General features: G+C 57.6%; 1 protein-coding gene across 1 annotated transcript; it reads right to left on the bottom strand.

The window, feature by feature from the left end:
- Window positions 1-292: 292 nt before the first annotated feature.
- LOC140903754 (nuclear factor 7, brain-like) lies at window positions 293-1,393 on the bottom strand. The gene has a single exon (XM_073325520.1). The coding sequence runs from the start codon at window positions 1,391-1,393 to the stop codon at window positions 347-349; it is 1,047 nt and encodes a 348-aa protein (XP_073181621.1). The 3' UTR covers window positions 293-346.
- Between the last annotated feature and the right edge of the window lie 20,822 nt (window positions 1,394-22,215).

Here is a 22,215-nt window from a genome sequence, read left to right on the forward strand (position 1 = left end):
CCCCGGCCCAGGTTTTGTTTCCCTGCGGGCGCCTCCCCAACCCCTGCCCGCCGCCCGCCCGCGTTTTGAACCTCCTGCTTGCGAAAGCCCGTCTCATCCTCTCTGGGGGGGCCCTGGGCCAGGATCCCCTGATCCCACTCGCGCCCCAAGCCCCCCGCAAATGAAACTCGCCCAGGCGTCGCGGGGCAGCACTTGGTTTATTTCGCCTCTTTCCTTTCACCGATCTGAAACCGTCACTTCGCAGTTAACTTCGCCCCCCCCCCCGACCGCCCCCCCGCCCCCCATTTGCTGAGGGAACCAGGGTGGGGGCAGCGGTGGCGATGCGGCCGCTCTCCCTCTCCCTGCTCTAATTGCACACCCGGAGAGGCTCATAGTCCTGCTCGGCCAGCACCAGGCCGGGGCAGAAGAAAGGGTGCAAGGGCTCCTGGAAGTTGCCCCCGAGGGTGCAGATCTCTGCCATGCACTCGGCGTCGTAAAACCCAACCCTGCCGCTCTCATAGTCCAGGCAAATGCCCACCTGCGTGGGGCTGGAATCCAGGGTCAGGAGGGCTGGGGGTGAGGACAGGGCATAGTAACGGTTGCCGGGTATCTTCCGAAGGGCCCAGTATCCATTTTCAGGTTTGAGATCTTCTGTTGCCTTGCGGTTGACACAGTGGCTGGCTACCCCAATCACCCAGTTGCTTTTGCCCCCAACGCTCACCTCCCAGTAGTGCCTGCCTGCGCGGAAAGCCTGAGAGCAGAGGACATAAAGACATGGCTCAAAGCGCTGGGGGTCCTCCAGGACAGCCTGGGCACTGGGTCCCAGTTTTGCCGATTTCAGGTCTTCGGAGAGCTGCAGGTGCGAATGGGCTGTCTTCGGGTCCAGGGTGAGGCGCTCCAGAGCAGACCGCATCACATACCACAGCATCCTTCTACAAACCATGTACGTCAGAGAAGGGCTGGAGAGGACAGCGGGCCTGTAGTGTCTCAGCTCCTTGCTACGCCTAGTCAGCTCTGCCTTTAGATGATCCACCTGGCTATCAGCCATACCTGTTAGGTGCCCATCATGGTCCTCCACCTCACTCAAGTAATCCATTAGCTCCAGAACACAAGCTGCCCTCTTGGTGATGTTTGTCACTCTGTTCTCCAGGCGGCTGAGTACCTGCTTCTCTTCTTGGCCAATCTTGGCCATCACAGATTGCTCCTCAGCATACAGGAAGCTGTGCATCTTTCGGAAGTCCCCCATCACCTCCTCCCGAAGGGACTGCAGGTCGTTCTGAGTAGCCTGGATCCTTTTCTTGTAGCAGCTCTGGAGCTTTTCCACACCCTCTTGAGCCTCCAGGAAGTTACAGACCACGTCTTCTATTTCTTTATCACAACTCTGCCCCACTGGGTGCCTCTGAGGAGCCTCCATGGCAGAACCACTGCCCTCCTTCCCGTCCCTCTGCTGCTTCAGCTGTACTGATGGGAATTTAGCAACCCTTCGGTGGGGTTTCCCCACAGCTGGATCTGCCGGCACTCCAGCAGGGTTACACTTCTTAAAGGCAACAGCTGTCCACGGTGCACAGGAAGCAAGGTACTGCAAAGCCCAGCCCCACTGGCCCTGGGACAAGTCCTGGTTACCAGTTCTTCACTAAGTAGTGCATAAGTTTCAGTTTCTCTGAATGCAGTGGGAGGAGCCCAGCCAGGTACTCCTTGCTTGTGAAATCTGCTGGTGTTTGCCAAAGGCTGGAGACCTCTCCTTATCTACAGTACAAAGCTTGCAGTGGAATAAAGGCTGAGTTTGAAATACCCACCAGGCCTGCCATCTGAGCACATCTAGATTCTCTCACTGTGACATTCTATACCATGGGGGAGCGCCCTGTAACCCCCATATTCCTCATTTATATAGAATTGTGATCTTGCATATAAAGCAGGCCGTGTGAGGTATCAGGGGAAAGGTTATGGTGTGCTGAAACCTATTGTTCCATCAAAATATGTATATCATCAATTCATATGAGGTTATGAGAATGTCCTGTATGGTTGTCACTAAAATATGCTATAGGTTTGGGAGGTGCCCAGATACTAGCTCTCCAGAGACAATGACAAGGGAGATAATGACAAGGGAGGTAACCAACCCCCGGTGGGTGCTGGGCAAACATCACCAGCCATTGTCCAGCAAGGGAGCTACAATGCAATGACTCACCTGCATAAGGCCATACCAGGGGAATTCCTCAACCTTCCCTGGCCCACAAGCAATGCCCACCAGACATGCCTGGACTTGTGTTCTCCAAGCACATGAACTAAGAGTATAAAACAGGCACTGGCCACATGCTGGGCCCTCTCCAGCCCCCCACCTATGCCACAAGCAACAAAGACACTGAGAAGACTGAAGACTCCAACAGAGGAGACTGGCCCAGGTTTAAGGGACAAACCTGTATATTAAGGACTGCAATATCCAGTGGGTGAGAAAAACTGCTTAATCTAGATGTTGCCCAATTTAATAGAGCTGAGAGTTTAGACTGCGTGCTTATAAATATAATATATTTTATTTTGGTAACTAACTCTGACTTTTTGCCTATCACTTATAATCACTTAAAATCTACCTTTTCTGGCAATAAACTTCTTTTACTATTTATCTTTACCAGTGAGTTTGTACGAAGTATGTGGCAAATCTGCTCAGGTTTTGCGAAGGCTGGTGTATATCCACTTTCCACTGATGAAGTGTTGAATCAATTCATAAATTTGCACTGCTTGTCTTGAGCAGTGCAGGACGGTATATTCCTGAGATACAAGGCTTGGAGCTGCGGGGATTTGGCTGGTGCCTTTCTCTATGTGTTTCATGAGTGGCTCTGGGAGCATTCATGCACTCTAGCTGGGTGTGGGGGCTCCACATGAGGTTGTGCTGAGTGATCACAGCACCTGAAGGGGTTTGCTGTTTGTCACGAGCAAAGCATTGTGAGAGACAGCCCAGGCTGGAGAGTTAAGGGGGCAGAGCGATCCCATGGTCTCAGGCTGCACCCCAGGGATCCCCGTCACACTCACCTCTGCCTCATTTCCTCTCTCTCACCCTAATGCCTCCTGGTCTGTGGGTGCGTGAAATCTCCGCAGCAAGGCAGCATCGAGGCTGGGTGTGGGACAAAGCTGCCTCAAGTAGCAACTGTGCACAATGCAACATGCAGGATGTAAGGCGGAATCCAGCTAAACTTTTAAAACCAGCGGCCAGAGGCAGATTCTTCAAGCCACGGGCTGCCCCAGCTGACCTGCTGTTTGCCTCTGGAGTAAGTGGAGCTGTGCTCAGTCATAGCTGGCCGATGATACCCTGCTCTGTGCAGATGGTCCGTATACAGGGTGAGGAGATGGTGACAGTGTCCATAGGTGCATAGATCTGAAAGCCAGAAGGGATCTTTTGATCATCTCGTCTGACCCCTGCATAAGAGAGGCCAGAGAATCTCACCCAGTTACCCCTAAACGGAACCCAGTCATTTGGCTAAACATCTCCCAGAAAGGCATCCAGTCTAGAACTGGCGGTGCCATGGGATGGAATATCCACCCCTCTCTCGCAGTGCAGGTTTGTAAATCTGTGGTGGCACCTGGAGTTGCAGATCCAGCTCTGAGATTATAAAGCCAGAGGAGAGAAACCAACAAATCAGTGGCCTTGGCGTTTCTCACCCATGGGACCAGAGGCAGCAGAGCTTGTCAGGGACGGGGCTGGAACAATTTGTATGGTGCGGCTGCTGAAAGCCACTGAACAAAACCCTAACCCCTGTACATGGCAGAAGCTCCGCATTCGGTGGCTACTCTTACTTCAAGCCAGAGGGTGCTGCTGTACCCCCCAGTGTCTCTGGTTCCAGTGCCTCTTCCCCAGGAAATTCCAGCCCTCCCCATGCTCCCTGAAAAACAGGCCCCAGATTTTACCCCTCACTTGAGCAGGTGGCGGAATGGGAAGTGTCAAGGGAGGCCTTGCCCCTCCCCTAGAGTGAGGAGAACGAACCATGCTGCTGCCCCACTGCACTTGGGTTTCACCATGATCTCCAGGGTTTAGATCAACCCTATGTGAGACCCTGATCCGCTGGTCCCTGGGTCTGTCCTGAGCCAGGATCTGAACCAGCGGGATCAGCGTCCTGCAAAGCCAAGTTACAAACCAGTGAGCACCCCACCCCGTGCCAGCACAATGGCTGGAGGGGCACAGCCCCACTGGAGTGCAGCTGCCCTTGTTGTAAATGAAAGCACCACACAGGGGCAGGGTGAGATACCAGAGGAGAGTGGCAATGCCAGTAACCCTTTCCTTGCTGCAGCGCTGGTGGTGAGTATGTTTGGCAGCAGGCTGAAGGTGCCAGGAGCCCCTTGGGTCCAGGCAAAACCAGGCTGACCCTGATTGGTAACCCGCACGCAAGCAGCAGGGTGCTCCATGGTGTCTTAAAGGGGTGGGGCACATCAGGGTGCAGTAGGTCAGGGTGCCTTCCCACCCCCACTTCTCTTCAATGCGCCACTTCCAGTCGGTGGCAGAGTCCAGGGTTTCCTGCCAGCGAGGAATCCTGAGTGCTTACGTCCTGCCTCCCCTCACCCTCCGGCAGCCAGAAATAGCTCGTGACATGGCTTGGCACCAGGTGGAGTCTGCGGTGCTCAGGATCCGGGGGTAAGTGCCACTCTACGCGTCAGCACATGGGAATTCCAGCACGCAACGGAACAACTGGCTTCCCCTTTATTCTGGTTGTGAAGGGAGAAGGACGGGAGCCCAGGGGCAGGCAGGTGCGGAGGCCGGCGAGCCGGAGCGGGGGGAGGTCCCGGCTCAGTGCTGGTCTTGTCACTATTTGAAACATCCAGCTCTATCATCACACGAGTGTGAAGTGTTCGGGGCCCTCGCTGCGGCTGCGTGTGCAGGGCTGGAAGGGAGCTGCCCACTCGGCCAGCTGAGTCATTTCGGAATTGGGGCTGGAGCTGGGCGGATGGCAGTAAAGCTTGGGCCCTTGGAGCCCGCCCTTGTTAATGGGGCCGTTTGCCAATTAAAGAGGGGAAGAGGAAAGGAGGGGGGAGGCAGCCTGTGAAAACCACGTGGAAGGCACTGGGATTTAGCCCAAGAGCTGCAGCAACGGGGTGGGGGAACCCTGGGAAGGCGTCGGGTGGAAGCCGCGGAAGAGTGCCGGCTCCGGGAGAGACGAATCGGGTTATGCAAGAGAGCAGGCTGCTCCACTGGAAGGAGGCCGTGGGGGTGGTCTTCTGCTGCGCCTGCCCCGGCAAGCGGGGCCCCCCGGGGAAGGCGCAGGCGTACCCTGAGCAGAATGGGACACTCAGCATGACCTCCCACTGGAAGGTAATCGCTCCCTCCCCAAGGGGCCATCTCCTCTCTGCAGCGCAGGGTCCCACCTGCCGCGAGACCCTCGCAGCGCCACTTAAGAGGCAGGGGCGACACAAGGGACAGCCGTGGGAGCTTCTGGGCCTGCTGCCTGCCCGCCTGGGGACCCAGCCCTGCCAGTGTATAAATCGGTGTGTCAGTCTTTTGCACGTGCACGTGGCTGTGTGTGCGTGCACAAATACATGTGCCTGGGGGTGTGCACGGATGCATGTGTCTGTGTGGAGGTGCACGCGCGCGCACTAATGCGTATGCGCACATGGATGCACGCAGATATGCAGCAACTGGCATGCAAATATGCAACTGTTGCAAATATGCAGCAACTGGCACGTGCAGCTGCAGAGGGTTGGGCTGAGCCCTGGGCTGGGAGCCGGGAGTTCTGATCCCACCTCAGACCCCTGCACTGGGCAAATTATGTCGCTTCTCTGTCCCTCAGTTTCTCCACCCGTACAATGGAGGGATATGGGGATCAAGTGGTTCACGGGCCCAGACTGTCCCTGAATTCAGGACAGGATCTCTAAAGTTCTCTTTAGCTCGACGGGGCCATAGACTAAGTGCATGCATGCACCTGCCCACCCCACAGCAGTCCCGGCGTCACATCGGCAGGGCTCTCCCGGCCCCAGCCAGCTCCCGCTGTCGTCAGGAGCACCCTCTTCTCCCTTCTCCATGGAGTCCAGCGGGAGCAGAAGCAGCACTGCAAGGCACTGGCTAAGCAGCCTCAGCAGGTACGCGTGGAGACTAGTTAGCAGCCACCAGGGGTGCTGGCACATAAGGACGCAAGCCCAGACCCAGCATAGTAACAATCCCCACCTCAGAACCAAATCTCAAACCTGCTCCGGCTCCCTGATCCTCCAGAGGCTGCTGGAGCCCCTAGAATTTAGCCTCACCTCCCATCACAAGAGGCGGCTCCTTCATGAGCTCCCACATCAGACCCAGGTGTTCCCAGGCATAGTATCAGCCCTGCTCTCAGCCCCCTGGTCTCCTTCCAGCCTCTCTGCGTCCCCTCCTCCTCCCCGCTCCCTCTGCTGCCTGCCGCATGGGATCCTGTCCAGGCCCCTCCAGGGCTGTCGCCTCTGGCTGTCTCGCCCAGTGGTGCATCGGTCCCTGCCATGCAGCTGCGGCTTTGGGCAGACGCCTGGAGTCCCTCGCCCTCTGGGGAAGAACTCTTGCATGGGTGTACACGGACGGGGGTTCAGCGTGCATGGAGGAGGGGCGACAGGCATGCATGGTGCTGACAGGGTGCAGGTGCTGAGGGGAACGGCTAGGCGTAGGGTTGTCCTGGCTGCTAGCGGGAGCGTTGTGGCCTGCTCACGTTTGGCCCCAGGCTGTAGGAGCTGGGACCCAGGGATGGGTGGGAGTGGTTCTGCGCAGGGCCCAGAGGGGTCAGGCCTGCACAGGGGGCCTGTGGAGTACAGACATCTCCGGGGGGCTCTGGCCGGGCCTGCCCTCCGCCTGGCAGGGCCAGTGGTAATGGCACATTGTGTTGCTGATTTACTGACCTCTGTCAAGGGGCTTCTCAGAGCTCCGGGGGACCCGCAGCAGCCAGCGCTGCCCAGTGAGGCAGACCAGACGCTGAGCCGAAGCCGGTAACCCAGACTCCCTTCCTCTCTCCTGCCCCGTGCCATCGACCCTCGCTGCCATAGAATCATAGAATATCAGGGTTGGAAGGGACCTCAAGAGATCATCTAGTCCAACCCCCTGCTCAAAGCAGGACCAATCCCCAATTTTTGCCCCAGATCCCGAAATGGCCCCCTCAAGGATTGAACTCACAACACTGGGTTTAGCAGGCCAATGCTCAAACCACTGAGCGATCCCTCCCCTTGCTCCCCCCCGTTGCGCCATCAGGCTGCTGTCGTCCCCCTCACCCTGTGCCATTGTCCGTGCTCTCTGATGGCCCCACGCCCTCCCCTCCAGGCATCAGAAAGAGCAATCGCCCTGGGCCCGGTACAGAGAGCAGCACAGAGCCCATATCCATGAGCCACACTGACCACGAGGGCCAAAGCCGGCGGCAGGCCCCACATCACCAAGCCCCAGCTGCCCCCAGTCCCTGCATGGTCCAGCAGGATTGCTGATGACCAGGGGGTCTGCGAGATTTGCTGCCACCGGACCTGCGCGGAGGGTGCATCTAGGCTGCAGGAACAAAGGGGTTTTACCTCAGGTTAAAGCAGCGGTCAGGATGCAGCACTGCAGTTTGAACCGGGGTTAGCAGCTCGCCTTCAACCCCAGGCTGCCCCCCGGGCTTTTACTGGAGCTGACAGCACAGTTGCCTTGTCTGCTCTGCTATTTTAACGGGGGTCAAGAGCACCCCTCTCTTTCCAGTGTAGACAAACCCTGGGCACGACGGGGGACAACACAACGCAAAGCCCAGCCGAACCTGGCTGCTCTCTGAGCCAGCGGGCTCGGGCTAAGAAGCCCACGTGGCCGTGGCTGGCAGGTGGCACGAGGGCCTTAGCGAGAGTGGGGTGGGGCGCAGAAGTGAGGGGAAAGAACCGCCTGGGGAGCAGAATGGGTCTGATGCAGAGCAGCCCCGGCTCGCCAGGCCTGGCACTCGGCTGCTCCCGGCCCCGGGGGATTGGCGTGCCATCCTGCTGCGTCCTGTTGGGTTTTTCCCCAGGAGGCCGGGCTTGCGAAGGCGCCTGGAATCGCTGCTCTCCTGAACGTTCCTGGAAAGCAGTTTTCTGTTCCTGGAAACCTAAGCTCAGCCTCTGTGCTGCATGGGAATGGGAGGCGGCAGCAGCCAAGCCAGCGCTGTAATTGTACAGCTATAAACGGCTTTTTCTTTCCTCGGGACGCCAGGGCCGACTCTCCCTGCTGGACTGAGAAGGCTGGCAGGCACCAGCCTCCAAAGGAACCCAGATCTCACGGCTGCTTTGCCAGCAGGACCATTCGCCTGAGAATCCTGGGGGGCTTGGGAGAGTAAAACGGGAGCTTCTGTCAATCCCAACCACTGGGGCCCTTGGGGGAGGAGGACGGTAGAGGTGGAGGGACTGTACTCTGATCAATTTGGGGTTACCCCTGCCCCCTTCTGGGGATTGTGGGAAACATCCTCATTCATTATCACCGCTCCAATCCAGCCTCAGCCCTGGTTGTGCTGCCATCTACTGGTCCAGCCAGGTCTCTTTCCCTTGGGCAGGAGTTTGGGATGGGGAGGGAGCCATAGATTCCCCCTCATTTCATCCCGTTTGAATCCCGCCTGGATGCCAGCACCGCTCGGATGCGCATGGCACTGCTTTTTAGAGCATGTGGTGTTTGGTTGGGGAAATCGGACAGTCAGTGAAATTAGAAGGAGGCAAATTTAAAACAGATTTAAGGAAATATTTTTTCAGATGAAGTATGATTAGCCGGTGAGACTCCCTGTCACATGATATCAATGAGCTTAGCGGGATTTAGAAAAGGATTGGCATTTACATAGAGAACAAGAATATCTGGCATTAGAACCGAAAGGAGTAAAAAATAACCAGGAGGAAACTTTGAATGGGAAATAAACCTGCTGGCCTCAGGGTGCAAGATCGCCTCTAACTGATGGGGGTTATTCCATAAGTGACCACTAGAGGGGTTCTCATGCCTGATGTTGGGCCCTGTTGGAGCCGGGACACTGAATTAACTGGACTCTGGTCTGATCCAGTCTGACAAACCCTGTGCTGCAAATTAACTCCATGCAAGAGCCCGCCTCAGATTGGCAACCCTGGCTCAGAAATTCCTCCTCCCAAATATTTAGTTAGCCCTGGTGAAATTAAAGGCTCCCTGGAGACTGGGGGGCCTTAATTATCCACAGAACTTCCTCCAGGCCCTGCCCTGGGCTCATTTGAACCTCTCTGCTGAGACTCTCCAGTGGGAGGGTGACAAGGGCTGGGATGCAGACGCGGGCCCACCTGGGAACTGAGCTGAGCCCTGACCAGCGAGGAACCTGTTACTCCACCTCCCCATTCCTGCTTCTCAGGGACTTTCAGCCCCCCGCCCCCCCCCCCGAAAGAACATCTACACCCCTCTTCTCCCTTAGCAGCGGGCTGACTAATCTAGTCAGCTTCTTATCCTGCACTGGTCACCGGTACCTGAGCACCCTCCTCCACTTGTGCACGAAGCGACACGGCTAACATCTGTCCCCTGTGGTCCCTTCTCTTTCCCGCTGCCTGGGGGTGTCTTGGGCCTGACGTGGCTTGTTTGGGCAGGCTTTGGGTTGGGAACGTCCGTGCAGCTCTGTGCAGAGATCAGCGAGCGCAGCTGACAGGAGTGCCCGCTGCGTCAGGAGCCGACGGCAGGGAGATCTGGGAGGGCTCTTGGCTCCCACGGGAACTTGTTCCAGTCTGAGACGGGCCCCCAAGAGAGCTCTGCTGCCTGCACAGACAAGCTCCCATCGGCCTTCCAGCCAGCGCCCTGGGCCATTCGGTAGGACACCTGGGTTCAGGCCCTGTTTGGCCTCTTGCTCTGCTGAGCTGGGACTGGAGGCAGCTGTCTCCTTGGGGAGCAGAGAACCGTATATTGCTCTACAGCACCCTCTGGCAGACTCTCCTGACAGTGTCAGACGTCTGCCCGGGGGCTTCAAGATGAGGTGACACTTGTAGGGTGGGTGGGATGTTCGGACAGGGACCCTAGCCTGGGAACAGACAGTCACAAATCACCCTGAGTTCCTATCCCTACAAGTCTGTGCGAATTGGCCTCAATAAAAGCCAGGGCTGGTACTCACAGACAATTAATGACCGCAGTCCCTTGCTAGGCAGGCAGGTAAATACCCTCAGCCCCAGTTTACAAATTGGGAAACTGAGTCACAAAGGGGTGGGGGAAGGGATTCGCCCAAGAGCCACATGAGAAAGTCAGTGATGGACCAGGAATGGAACCAATCTCTCCCCACCTGATGGCTGCAAGGTTATTGTACAAGGAAGATGCACAATAGTGAAACCAACCTGAGACCCACAGCTAAAGAGACCACCTTATGGACCCCACAGCCTTCCCAGTGCCTTTTATCAGCTTCCTACTAAAGCCACCTGGCTGAGTGTAAAAAAAAAAGAAAGAAAATCCAGCTCCTCCTCCATGGACACTCCTGGTGCTTTTCCTAATTTGAGGGGTTTGCTCCTGAATTCTTCACCAAGTTATTCTCTCCCCATCGCTACTTTTCACCCCACCTCCCCAGATGTGGCTGCGTCCTCAGTTGTTCTGTATACAGCCTGGGACATGGACTGGGATCTTTCTCAGTGAAAGGCACTGTACAAATTTTAACATTTAGGTTCCAATCTGGTCCCCAGCAGGGAACAAACATGAGATTTTGCAGGATTAGCTAGACTCTTATTAGCTTCCCAGGAAAAACTCACAGTTAAATTAACTCATTGCTTAAAATGGAAATTATAGGCCAACTTTACTGCTCCTTTTTGCTCTGGCTGGGGGCCTGTGTTCGGGATGGAGTTTAATCTAGTGACAGCAGGTGACTAGGAACCAGGACTCCTAGGATCTATTCCCAGCTATGGGAGGGAGTGTTGCCAAGTGGGGTGGAGCACAGGTGTAGCTGGCAGAATTTCTGCCATTCCCAGGTCTGCCACTAACTCACTTTGTGGCCACACGCAAGTCACTTCAGCACGCTGTGCCTCAGTTTCCCCCGCTGCAAAGTGAAGTTACTGATCTCGGCCTCGAAGGACGGGCAGGCTTTGAGGCTGGATTAATTCACGTTCGATAAGCAAAATGAGATTCTCTGATGAAAGATATTTATAGGTGGTTAAAACACGTGTCCTCGCTGGGGGTCTAGAAAGGCGTGTGCCCCAGCTCACAGCAGAAAATGCAGGGGGCACCTCAAGAGCTTGTGGGTGCTGGTAGGGGTGTATGTGTGTGTGTGGGGGGGGGGGGTTGTTGTGCAGATGCAGTGCAAAGGATCCCTCTCCTTCAGTCTCTCTTTCCCCTTCTGCACAAAGCCAGCAGCAGCAGCGAGCTATAGCTGGTAAATTACAGCAAACCAAGAGCCCAGATAAGGCTCCCAGCTGGGGCCGGTGGTTTGGAACAGAAATGGTCATAACTGCTAGGAGAGGACAAGAGGACGCGGAAGGCGAGCGCTAGGAAGTGGGCGCCATGGGTGAGGTAGGGTGGGCTCATTGCCCCCGACAGATGGGGGATTCTAGTCTCTCACTTTACTGCTAATTCTCTTTGTGGGGGGCTGGTCAGTGGGTCCCTCAGGCCCACTCTTGGGAGTCCTGGCACTGATTTCAGGGTCACTGCTGTTTATAGACAATTGGCACCAGGGAGGGAAAAGAGGGTGTCACATAAAATGCCTATAGCCAACACCGCGGCTGTGTGTGTGTGTGTGGGAGAGCCAGAGCCTTTCACCGGCAGGGCCTGGTGGGATGCAGTGACCGTCTAAGAGCAATGCCCAGACACCATGGTGATGGGTGCAGTATAAGAATCTAGACAGGCAGAGGGGGGCCTCCACTCAGTTCCCATGGCCCTCTCCTGTCACTGTAGTGAAGCTGAGGGCTGCATGGACTCTGGGCTCATCAGGGTTTGGGGAGCTTTTTGCATCGCTGTTTGCACTTGGTGGCTCTCCCTCTGGGTGCCCGGTGTTCTCCCGGCGCCCCCGTGGGCAGCTGTGCGTGCTGGGGCTGAGGGACCCTTCCTGTCCTTTCCCACAGGAGAATGTGGAGATGGGGCTGTCGGGGCGCAGGATTCGGGCCTGGATCCGAGGGAGATCACTCCGCCTCGCTGCTCAGAGCCAGGGGAAAGGTAGGCAACTCCCCGCCCCACATGGCCAGGGCCGGATTTCCAATTAGGCACAGTAGGCACGTGCCTCGGGGTACCTAAAAGTTAAAAGTGGGTTAAAAGTTTCATTTTTTTTTACAGAAAACACAAAGGTCAGCTGTAGGGAAGGGGGGGCGGGGAATGAAGGTAGTGCCTAGGGCCACATAAAGTGTAAATCCAGCCCTGCCAGTGACAAAACCCCGGGAGCTGAGAGACCCTCCTGCGAAACAGGGTCCCAAGGAGCCTCACAACCCTGCTCACTGTCATCCTCCCTGCCCCGCACATGGGGAAACGGGGCTGGGGAGAGAACCCAGGTATCCTGGCTCCCTGCCCTGTGCTCTAAGCCCCAGCCCCCCACGAGCGCTGCATTCTCCCTGGAGTGCACCGGACGCTGCCCCCCACCATCCCCGCCGGCCAGCCCAGCTCCTGGCCCCGGGCACTGCAATCCCACAGCCTGGCCAGGAGACTCTGCCCCACCCGTGCGGGACTGTTGCTAAGAGACGGCTCAGGAGCGTTTCAAACAGCGCTGAGGCAAGGCCGTGTTCGGAGGGCCACCCTGCCCAGCCGAGGCTGCATCGCACTCCCTGGGGGAGCGGCCCAGCTGATGCTCCCATTGCTGGGGACCCCGCTTTCCAACACCCAGCCAGTGATCTAATCCTGCTCCCATGCTGGGCGCAGGCCTCTGTCGAGTGCGCTGCCACCCGGTGGGCAGTCTGTGTAATTGCAACACTTGGGTAAAAGCAAGAGGGGGCTGTGAATAGCCGGGAATTAAGGCTGACACTGACCCTGGGCCACAGACGGCTTCCAGCAATGCCCGCCTCCGCCATGCGGACCAGCAGGGCAACGGCTAGAGGCAGAACCCAGAAGCTCTTGCTCCACCCACGGGTGCTAAAGGAGCACACCGGTGTGGCTACACGGGCGACCCAGGGGACTGAGTGAGGAGCTGGGATGTCCTGGGTTCTAATCCCAGCTCAGGACTGAAAGCCAGGACTCCTAGATTCTGTTATTCCCAGCTCTGGAAGCAGAGTCTACCGGTTAGACATGGGGACTCTGCACCAGGATTCCTGGGTTCTATTCCCAGCTCTATGATGTGGGACATGTCCCTTCTGCCTCAGTTTCCCCACTTGTGAAAGGGGGATCAATGTCCTGACTCCACTCCCAGTGAGAGGGGCAGGGGGTTAACACATGCAAAGCTCTTTGGGATCATCAGAGGGGTGGGGGAACAGGCCAAGAGCAGCCTGGGCGAATGGGAGAGGCAGCATGAATCAGGGATGGGGAATTTACAGGGCTTGTTCCCTTCCCCTCCTGGTAGGAGCCCCGACAAGGGAGGAGGAAGCTGCAGGAGATGCTGGATTGCAGCTGATTTATTGAGCAGAGGATCTGCTTGGGTTCTGGGAGTATTACACTCGTGCTTAGAGACTGCTGGGTGCTGCATCTACATGGGACAGTCCCTTCCCCGAAAGAGCTAACTAAGCAAGAAAATCATTATCTCCCTTTAGTGGGGGGAAACTGAGGCACTGAGAGGGGACATGACTACCCTGAGGTCACACAAGGCATCTGGGGCAGAGCTAGGAATTGAACCCAGGTCTCCAGAGTCCCAGCCTAGGGCTATAACCAGCATCAGCACGTCCAAGGGCCAAGCCTGGGATGCTGACTCAGTGCCTGGCAGGAGGCACTGGCTGGTCAGGCTGATTGACCAATTCCTTCCCAGGCGTTCCCGCCCTGCAGCTTCTCAGCAAGCCATTTCTCAGGCTGATGGAGCAGCCTCAGCCTCGACTGACGATGAGGGTGGAGTAGGAGGGGGTGGAACGCACCCACACGGGCTGGTTTTAGCTGATCTCTGTGGCTTGTGTCTCAGCGGACGGGGGCAGACGTTGAGGTAGGGCTGGTGCCCTGGGTATGGTCACTGGGCTGGGCAGAGTGGCCAGAGCTGGGAGAGTCCCAAACTGGCCGGATGTAGGGCTGACTGTTTCTCGGAAGAAGGGATGGTGGTTTCTGGTTAAGGGCCAGCACAGAGCCTCAAGGCTCCGGGCTCTATTCCTAGCTAGCTCTGGAAAGAGAGCAGTTCCTAGCGCATTGGAGCAGGGGACTGCGAGTCCAGGACTTCTAGGATTTCTGACTTAGTGACAGCTTCTCTGTGGCCAAGTCACCTGGCCTGGGAAGTAGGACACCCGGGTTCTATTGCCAGTTCTCTGTGCTAGGTCCCTTATTATTAATTATTTGAATTGAGGTGCCAGCTAGAAGCCCCAGTCATGGGCCAGGTGCTAGGTGCTGTGCAAACATATCCGTGCCTCAGTTTCCCTATCCGTAAAATAATGAGCAGAACAACCCTCCCCTCTTTCCCAGCAGAAGGCTGAGTAAGCTTGTAAAGTGCTTAGAGATCCTGCCACAGAAGAGTCAACTATTACCCTCTAGACTAGAGGCTCCGCTCTCCTGCCGAAGGGGAAAAGTACGGCCAGCTCCTGTCGTTAGAGGACACTGGTCTCGCCTAAGCACTGCTTTCCAGGCTACGCTTCTCCCTAGCAGGGCGTTGGCGCAGAGAGCCGAGAGACTGCTTGCTTGGGGCTGTGTGCGCTGGCAGATCGCCCAGAGATCATTAGTATGCTGTCCTCGGTGATCTGGACAGGGGCTTTGTTGGAAGGGGCGTTCCGGACTCAGAAAGGGGCATCAGCATGGACCCATCTGCGCAGGGACCAGCGAGGAATCCTGACCTACTCCCCACACTTGAAAGGGCAGCAGTGAGCAACTGGCCCAGTGCAATATGGGCAACTCCCCCTTCCTCTCCAGGTTCAGGCCTCTGCAGGGTAACAGGCCTCATGGTGCTGCGGGAGAAGCCCTACCAGGCTGGATGGAGCAGTGCTTGGAGCCAGCATTGCAGGGGAGGACAGGACTCTGCATTAGGTTCCTGCCAGGAAATCCGGCTGCTACAGTCCGGTTCTGTATCCACTGGGTGCTGTAATTTGTGGAGCGTTTTGTCGAGGGATCTGGCCAGCTTAGAGTGCTCCAAGCCCTCCTGTTGCCAGGGGTCTAGACACCAGCTCCCCATGCCCCTCAGAATGGGTTTAATGGGATTATTGCTTATTATTTGTGTGGCAGCAGAATGCAGAGGACCCAGCTGCATAGCCAGGCACTGCACAGAAACCTAGGGCAAGACAATACCTGTCCCAGACTGCTGACAGTCTGAACAGACACAGGGTGGGAGGGGAAACTGAGGCACTGACTTCTGCATTGTCATGGATTGTCCAGGCGTTGCACAGAATTAACAGACAAAGCCTGATTCCCTGTCCCCATGTTGCTGTCCCGACCCCAGGGCAAGGGAAACCAAGGCACAGAGCAGAAAAGTGACTTGCCTGAGGCAAGATTGAGGGGGGCAGAGCCAGGATCAGCACTTGGACTTAGCCCGCAGAGCTGGGGCCAGGTGTTGGGCAACAGACACGCAGGGGATGGGGCTGCCTCCCCCAGCCCAATGAAGGCCGATGGCTGCTTTAACAGCATCCGCCGTCCCCACCCAAGCCCTCTCCTCCAGCTGCAGAGGGAGAAGTGGGGAATGAGCGCTGCAGAACCATGGGTGGGTGGGTCTTTTTTAGCTCTGAAGCCTCCCCATCTGTCACAGTTGTTTCTTCCACGGCCGGGGTTGAGAGAGGACGGCGGGGGCGGGGGTGGGGGGGGGGCACTGATTGTGTTTTGAATTTTGAACATTAATCCCTGCACATTGCACAAGAGTCTGGTGGAAAATGCTGTCCCAGCACTTTGTCAAGATTTACAACTCTGCTGCTGCTGGCTGGGCACACACACAACGTCTCTCTGTTAAGAGCACCAGCCACCTGGAGGGGGCACCCCTGCAGCCGCAAAGGCACCTGGGTGTGAGCATGTGAGGGCACAAACAGGTCGCCTGCCTGCAAGCCAGTATTACGTATGTCCACGATGCACACTCACCATGCACCAGTGCATGCCGCCCACACTCAGACCTGCACCCTGCACAGCCATCCTGCACAAGACTAGAGCAGGGTTCACAAAAGAACAAGGTAAGTTTCTGGAGGATCGGTCGGTCAATGGCTATTAGCCAGCATGGGCAGGAATGGTGTCCCTAGCTTCTGTTTGCCAGAAGCAGGGAATGGGCGACAGGCGATGGGTCACTTGATGATTCCCTGGTCTGTTCATTCCTTCTGGGGCACCTGGCGTTGGCTGCTGTCAGAGACAGGATACTGGGCCAGATGGCCCATTGGTCTGACCGCTCTTATGGTCTTATGTACAAACCTGCAATACGCATCCAGCCCTGAACTCAGACACGGACTATGCACACCCACCACTGAGGGCATGGGCAGTCATGCCGAGTGGTTAGAGCAGAAGTCAGCACTCAGAGCCAGCGGTTAGGACTGGGTTAATTGGAGTAAGGCAAGGCTGGATCGAAGGCAGGAGCAGGGCTGCAGGCACTATCATGCCTGTGAATAAATTATTCCAGCAGGTGAAGCAAGCAGTGACCTGTGTATGCTGCTGGCTTAAGACCAGTCCGCTGGCTCTCCCCACCAGTCAGGCAGCCTGTTACAGACCAGCTACCCTGGTTAGGTCACCGGAGCGGGGCTCTGCCGTCGGCCCTGATTCCTGACCCTGCACACAAACATGGCGGTTGTGCACAGTCGCTGTGCACAACCGCCGTGTGCAAAGCTGCGTCACGCCTCTGCGCGGGGCCCAGGAGCATACTAGGCACACGCCCCCAGCACATGGAGGGGCAGATAAGCTCGGCAGGACGAAGCCCAGCGCAGCGGTGCCAGGTCACGCAGGGGACTCCCAGCCCCTTTGCTGAGCACATGCAGCAGGAGCAAAGGGATCAGCCCGGACCCTGGAAGGGGGCTGTGTATGGAGAGGGAGACGGTACAGAGGCCCGACATGCAGGGCAGCCCTTTCCCCTGCCCTGAGATTTCCCCCACTGATAACGAGATGGAGACGGCTCTGTTCTGTGACTGTTCAGATTCGCCTTCCAGCTGTGCCTGACTAACATCTGGGCTGGCAGGCACCTCCCAGCCCTCTCTCCGTACCCAGGCAGGGTAATAAACACCCTGGAGCGTGCTAGGTCCAAGCAGCTGGGCCCGGGCATGGCACAGCTGCTGCAGTTCCGCCTGTCTCCCCGGCGAGCCCTGAATGGTGCAGGTCGGACCTATGTTGCTCTTGGCCAGGGGCCAGGCAGTGACAGGGCCCTGTGCGAGTTATGAAATCCATAATGAGAGTGCTGAGTAACACCGGCTGCTGGCCCAGCCTGGCACCCGCCCACAAGTTCAAAGGGGCACGGAGAATCCCGGACAGGGGAAGAGACAGAGATCAGACCAGGAGAATGGGGCACCGGGGGTACTGGACACAGCAGAGCCTCCATTGCGTGGGGATCCCAGAGCTGGAGTGGCAGGAGGGCTGTGAATCGAGACTGAGGGGCAGGCAGAGTTGTTGTGGGAGGCAGTCCAGGGCTGGAATAGCCAGGGGGCTGTGGGTTGGCATTGCTGGGCATCAGCCAGCCCACGCGAGGGAATATTGCAGAGCATCTGTCCACGCTAGGCATGGCCTTCTTCGATGTTCCAAGTGGCAGCGTCCTTCCTTGTCACCCCCCAAGCGCCCCTGGACCCAGGACGCTGGACTCCAGATTTGCCGACCACCTTGGAATCCCAACAGCTGGACCTGCCCCTTGTAAGCTGCTGCCGCTCCGGGCCTGGGTGGGTGCCTGGCATCTAAAGTCCTGGCGGGTGGCACCCGCCCTTGGGGTTGGGAGCGCTGCCTTGGGGAGGAGTGGCATGGAAATATATTCGCCTGACTGCGGGGAATGGGGGACTCAAGGACACAGACGCCCCCAGGGAAGCTGCAGAGCTGGAGGGGGTTGGCGGGAAAGCGTGGTGTGGCAGGTGCTTCCCCATCCAGGGCTGCTCTGAAGGTCGGTCCATAGTGCCAGGGAAAGGCCTAGGATGGGGGACAAAGCCCTTCCCCACCTTGACGCATCCCCACTGTCGGTTGTGCCTCTCCCCCAGCTCCCCTTACACCCGCCGATCAGTCAGGCGGGGTTCACAATGCCGGGGCGGTGGGAGGGAGGCGCACCCAGCCGGGCAGGGAGGGGGAGGCACTAACCACACAGGCTGCCATAGGGCATGGGCACCCTGCCCCAGCACAATGGGCCCATTGATTCAGGGCAGGGAGCGGAGGTGTGGGAGTCTCGTCTGGACCAGGGAGGGGCCCGTCGGCAGCTGGCAGGTTCCAGGGAACATTCCTGCCAGCGAGAGCGACGGGGCTCGGAGCCGGGGCGATTCTGTGCAAGGCAGAAGCCTCACGCGCCCTAGAGGTGGTTTGCAGGCCCGTCTTGTCCTTCGGGATGTAGGATCCCCAATGCCTGTGTTTGGTGGCGGGGAACAGCCAGGATTTATTTTCCTTAATGACTGGGCAGAGCCTGCCCCGGGTGGGATCCAGAATGGGGCCCGTTTCCTGGCCAGGGTGAATGGCGCCAAAAGGGGAGATTTCGGGTGGGGGGGAGGGAGAGCACACATGGCAGTGGCTTGGAGCAATCGGTCTCCAGGGGGCACTGCTGCCCTTCCTCCCACCCAACCCCCCCTACCCCGGCTGCTCAGGGCAGCTTGCGGCCCCCGAAATGCCCGCAAAGGGTCGCAAGGCAGGTTGGCACCCCCAGAGGGCAAGGCCTGTCGCAGAGAGGTCTGTTCCCATGGGGGCACACACAGCCTGCTAAGAAACTCCTGAAGAATTAAGCCTGTGACGGGGGAGAGGGCAGGGAACTGCGATGAGGAGACTGGGCCAAGGTCACACCGAGCGAACCCTGCTCTCCTGGCTGCTAGCCTTGTGCCTTAGCCACTAGCCCAGCCTCCCTCTCCAGGGCCGTGGTGATCACAGGCTCTTTCAAGGCCTAACGGGCTGAGTGAACCCATGACCCTGTCTCCCTCCTGGTCCAGCATCCCCCTGGTCTAAGGTGACCAGACAGGAAGTGTGAAAAATCGGGACAGGGGGTGGGGGGTAACAGGCGCCTATATAAGTCACAGCCCCAAATATCGGGACTGTCCCTATAAAATCGGGACATCTGGTCACCCTACCCTGGGTCCTCCGAGGTTGGGACAAAGCCTGATGCAAACAGTGGGACCATGGGGTGCGTGGGGATAGTTGGCATCTCCCAGTTCCCGGCTTTGCCGAATCCTAGAAGGTCAGCTAAGGAAAAGGGGCCGGGCGTGGAAGGGTGTGCGGGGTGGGGAGTGATCAACAAAGCTACTGAGTTACAAAGTTAATAGCAAAGCAGGCAGCCGCAGCGGGGCCCTGCACCTGCCACGGGGCTTTTTGTTGATCCTGCCAGGCCAGTGAAGCTGTTTTCCCTCTCCCCGGCATGATGTCAAGCAGGGGGCGGGTGCTGCCAGCCGCCAGCGGGGCAGGTAGATAAAGGACTAGAGCGGAACAGGAATCCCCAGTTTTTCCATCAGGCCAGCAGAGACGGAGCGTCTCCCCCACCGCCGGGGCCAGGTAGGCGGCTGGCTGCTCCCAACAAACACTAGTCTGGGACGCGGGGCACGCTTTGTAACGCAGGGGCGAGGGCAGGGGTGTGACGTGATGCTCCTCCAGCCGGCAAGGCTTGGGGGCAATATCCCTCGTTTCAGACTAATGCGTTCTCTCTGCCGCCATAGTTCTTCTCTCTCTCCGTGGGTTCTTTGTTCCACCCTCCCCTTCCTTGCCTTCTTCCTCCCTCCGTTCCTACCTTTCTCCCCTTCGTTTCTCTCCCCCGACCCGCTTTCCTCACCTGCTCCTGCCCCCCCAGCCCAGCCAAGCGAGACGGGAACCGGGCAGAGGGGAGGCCCTCGGGGCAGGAGAGCTGGGGCCTGCGCGGTGCCTTGCTCCTGGGGTGTCTGCAGGGATGGGCGATAGACAGGAACGGGATCCCCGTCTGCCATCGGGAAGGGAGTAGTCACAGGGAGGGGTTCCCGGGGAGCACCTGTTTCTGGCTGCAGCAGCTGCAGGGCAGACCCTAACGAAGCCAGGGCCTCAAGCGACGTCGTCACCTAGGGAACAAATGCTTCCCTGCGGGGCCAGGGGGCTGATCGTGAGTCTCGGGAGCGAACCTGGAGCCCCGAAAGCCCGGAGTCCAGCACCTGACTGTGTGCGGGGTTTATTATCTCAGCAGCTGAGGGCCCTTGCTGGCCTCCGCCTTTGTGCTCCGTCGATCGTCTCCAGCTGCCTGGCTTACGCGTGAATCTGGCACTTCCATGATGTGGGGCTGGCCCCAGGATGCTGGAAAGTACCTGTAGGGGCAGGCGATGCTCAGGCTGTGGCCGGGGCACTTAGGGCAAACAGGCATTATTGGTAGTGAGCAATCTGATGCTAGCGAGTGCTGACCTGATGCCATGGTGATGGACAGGGGGTAAGGACCAAACGGCCCGACTAGGAAATACAATAAGGCCTCTAGCGGGAGCGGCTTCTCCCCAGGAATATCCCCCTGGGCCAGGTTACCGATGAGAACGGCGATGACTGGAGGACATTTCTGAGGGCTGGATTTTGAGCTCGCAAAGAGGAAGGGCACGGAAGCTGGGAGACAAGAGCGGAGCCCTTCTTTACTCCTGCCCCATCCGCTTGCGCCAAGCTGGGTGTCTCGTCATCCTGCTCAGAGCCAGGGCAGCGGACGAGCAAGACATGGCGCAAAGGGAAGCCCACTCCAGTGTAGCCAAAGGGGGCCGGCCAAGCCAGCCTGCCTGGGCCCCAGGGAGGGCTGTAGAACCGATCAATGAAATTGTCTGCATAACAGGTCCCTGACTGAGCCCTGCTGGGGAAGATGTGCTTTGGCCTCTTCCCTCGGGTCATTTCCTCTGCTGCTGAGCCCATGTCCAAGGATGCCAACAAAGGACCCACATCCTTCCTGCAGCCCGGCAGGGCTTTGTCCCCAAAGCCAATCGTCCCTTTCTGTGCCATTAACCCTTTGAGTGCTGCCTGACCAATCGGGGAACACCCCCCAAGGTCTGTGAACCAGAGTCTGGCTATCCACGCGGCTGCCAGGCAAGAGTTCTGCTCCTGATGAGGTTGGGAGACTTCTCGGTTCCTCCCAGGCAGTGCCCTTCGGTCCTATGGTCGAAATCACCCCGACCCCTGCTGGGCTGTGGCCTGGCACCACTTGGAAGTTGCTTGCACATGAAATTCAGGCAGACGGCCTTCCTTTGAGAAGCTTTAATGGCTGAGCTGGGAGGTGGGGGTGGGTGAGAGCACAAGTTACTGATTAAAGCCCTTGGTTTGTGTTTGCTGGGGGGCCGTCAGTCAGTGCTGGATGGTCTCTCAGCGGATGGCAGGGACAGAACATCCAATGAATTAAGCTCCAGGGCACCCGTCTTCCCCACCCGCAGCCCATCAGCTCAGCCAGGCATGGCTGTCCTGAGCTAACCAGCAGGCTGCAGGGCGCTGGGGCATTCAGGGCAGGGATGAAAGAAGCAGCTCGTCCGTGAGCCAAGAAGTGCTGCGCTCTGGCTGATTGTTGCTGGTGCTTTGTCAACCATCGCTAAGGCCCGTACGGGCAGGCTGGGCAGCTGCTCTAGTCGTCTTTAAACTTTAAACAGCTTTCATGGGCACGGTTGGATTTTAAAAGGTTCAAAATCCAAGAGCCTGGGAGGTTCTAAAAGGACCGAGCTCCTTGAGCCCGTGAAGTTATTGATATTATCTGTGTTTTGATAAATGCGAGCAGTGCACAACGCGCCCCAAGTCATGAGGCCAGAGCCTCAGCCTGTCTGCATCCATCGCACTCTGCTGATTCAGACGAGCTGAGAATTCGGCCTGTTGTCCCCGCCCCAAAGCATTTACCGTCCAAGAGAAAGTTCTTAAGGGCTCTAAAATCCAGAACCCACCGAGGTTTAAGGTGGTCTACACTGTAGAACCCAGGACGTTCGAAACGGTTCTCAGTTTGAAAACCCACCAAGTTCAAAATGTTTGAGGTTCCAGAGCACTATCCTGAGATATTCTTTGTTTTGATTGGAAATTTAGAAAGTCAAGAACCCCCCCGTGTACGGCACCATACTCTAGAACCCAGGATGTTGCCAGTGATTGGTTGGGGGCTTCCCACCCATCCAGTTCTGTGCTCTCGGCCATCTCAATCTCGGCGTCCCTGTTTGCCCTGGCAGTACAGCTGTTCATTGCCATTTTGTTCAGGTTCCCATGGGGCAGGACCTCACACAGATGCGTGAGGTCCC

Source organism: Lepidochelys kempii, chromosome 27 (genome assembly GCF_965140265.1).
Source record: "Lepidochelys kempii isolate rLepKem1 chromosome 27, rLepKem1.hap2, whole genome shotgun sequence".
In the NCBI taxonomy this organism is placed as follows: Eukaryota; Metazoa; Chordata; order Testudines; family Cheloniidae; genus Lepidochelys; species Lepidochelys kempii.